The sequence below is a fragment of the Microtus ochrogaster genome, unplaced genomic scaffold (genome assembly GCF_000317375.1).
Source record: "Microtus ochrogaster isolate Prairie Vole_2 unplaced genomic scaffold, MicOch1.0 UNK19, whole genome shotgun sequence".
Lineage (NCBI taxonomy): Eukaryota > Metazoa > Chordata > Mammalia > Rodentia > Cricetidae > Microtus > Microtus ochrogaster.
The window spans coordinates 5,338,166-5,339,921 of record NW_004949117.1 but is presented as its reverse complement, the minus strand read 5'-3'; the positions used below and the strand labels follow the sequence as shown (position 1 = coordinate 5,339,921).

Below are 1,756 nucleotides of genomic sequence, written 5' to 3'. Positions count from 1 at the left end.
CTCCTCCTGGAGCCGGTTTTCCCGGAGCCCATCTCTCACTCTCTCAGCTTCTAAACTCAGCTCCTATCTCTCTTCTCTAGAGTGAAGGGCAGGAACGGGCCAAAGAGCCCGACTCCTCGGCCCAAGCTCATCCTCTGGGGAGCAGGTCTGGTCCTTGGCCCCGCGCACCTTCCAGTTGCCTCTTCGCTCGCCCAGCTGTCACCTCCGTCCCCAGCGTCCTCCTTCCAGTGCCTCTCGGTGCGGCCAGCCCAGTTCCCAGAACTTCCGCACCCCCGACCCGGTCCCGGCCCGAGACACTGCCAGCGCTCACCATCCTTTTCTCCCTCCCGCAGGCCACTGTGAGGCTCTGTGCCCCTCCCCGGTGCCCGACTCCGCAGGGACACCCACCTGCTCCGGATCATCCCAGTCCCGGGACCCCGCCCGGGAGAGCTCGGGCGCACACGGTCCCCTCAGCGCCAGCCACTCCGGACGCTCGCTCTTCGGCCCCGCCGCCCCCAGACCCGTGTCCCATTCCCGACCTCCCCCGGTTCCCTGCCGGTCCGGTCCTTTTCGCAGGGGACTGGGGACGAGCGGCGGGCGAGCGCAGGCCTGGGCGCTCGGGAGGCGCCGCGGGGAGAAGGGCGGAGGCGGCGGCGCAGGGAGTGGGCCCGAGCGCCGACTCGGCGGACACGGGCACGGGGGAGGGGGGTCAGGACCCCGGGCGAGCGCGTGCCGACCCCGCCGCCCGGGCGAGCGCCCCGGGTCCGGGCGTTGGCGTTGGGGCCCAGGTCCCTAGCCGCAGCCCCGCGCCCCTCGCGCTGCCTTTCCCCGAGGGCTTCTCCCTCGGCGGCCCGGACGGAGCCGGTGACGCGTGCCAGGCGGCGGGACAGCCGAGCCACTGCCTCGCTCCCCTCAGCTCCCCCGGGGTGGAGGGGACACGCACACAAACACACACACGGACACACGCAGGGCGCAGCGCGCGACTTCCCGGGACTCCCCAGGGGGTCGTGCTGGCGGGGTGGCGCTTCCTTCCACCGGCCACTCGCGCCCCAGCCGGCGCGCCGCCCTCCCGCCCGCTCCCTCCCGTCACCCCACCCTCCGCCGTCCCCGCCACCTTACTCCAGCGCCCTCCCTCGCCGCTCGGCGCACTCCTCCGCGCTCCCGCGAACCGCTCGCTCACTTGCCAGCCCTTCGCCCCCGGGAAGGAGCCACATTTCCCCGGAGCGCACACGCCTCGGCCCTCCCTCCCCTCCCTCCCTCCTCCCCCCCCACCCGACCGCGAGTCTCCCCTCCCCCCGCTTCCTTTCCTGGGGGGGAGGGGGGCTGTCGCCCGCGATTGAAGGCCATTGATTTGTATGTCTTGGTCCCAGCGCCGAGGCTGCCCGAGCCGCCCGCGCCGGAGCCGCCGCTGCCCGCGGAGTTGCCTCCCTGCTTGCCGAGGGTGGTGCGGCTCCAGCCAACATGTCGGCTCCGCTCGGGCCCCGGGGCCGCCCGGTGGCCACCCCGGCGGCCTCGCAGCCTCCTCCGCAGCCCGAGATGCCGGACCTCAGCCACCTCACGGAAGAGGAGCGGAAGATCATCCTGGCCGTCATGGATCGCCAGAAGAAAGAAGAGGAGAAGGAGCAGTCCGTGCTCAAGTAAGGACCGGGCTCCATCTTCCCGCCTCGCGCCCTCCGCCCCCCTCGCGCGGGCCGCTCCCCTGCCGGGCGCGATCGCCGCCTCCCCGCCCGCCCGGACGCCCTGGCCCCCGCGGCCGCCGGGGTCGCTCGCCGTGGAG

The 1,756-nt window shown here is 73.7% G+C and overlaps 1 protein-coding gene across 27 annotated transcripts in view; it reads left to right on the top strand.

Annotated features, from left to right (window-relative positions):
- The first annotated feature begins 1,252 nt into the window (after nucleotides 1-1,252).
- Rims2 (regulating synaptic membrane exocytosis 2) overlaps nucleotides 1,253-1,756 on the top strand; it is a 392,861-nt gene continuing 392,357 nt past the window's right edge. For 7 of the 27 annotated variants that reach the window (XM_026789445.1, XM_026789437.1, XM_026789438.1 and 4 more), the window contains exon 1: nucleotides 1,254-1,616. In XM_026789445.1, the coding sequence (XP_026645246.1) occupies nucleotides 1,441-1,616 (176 nt within the window). In that variant the 5' untranslated portion in view covers nucleotides 1,254-1,440. Of the gene's footprint in view, nucleotides 1,617-1,756 lie in introns of all 27 variants that reach the window. The other 20 variants (XM_026789439.1, XM_026789443.1, XM_026789449.1 and 17 more) reach the window with 9 other exon arrangements.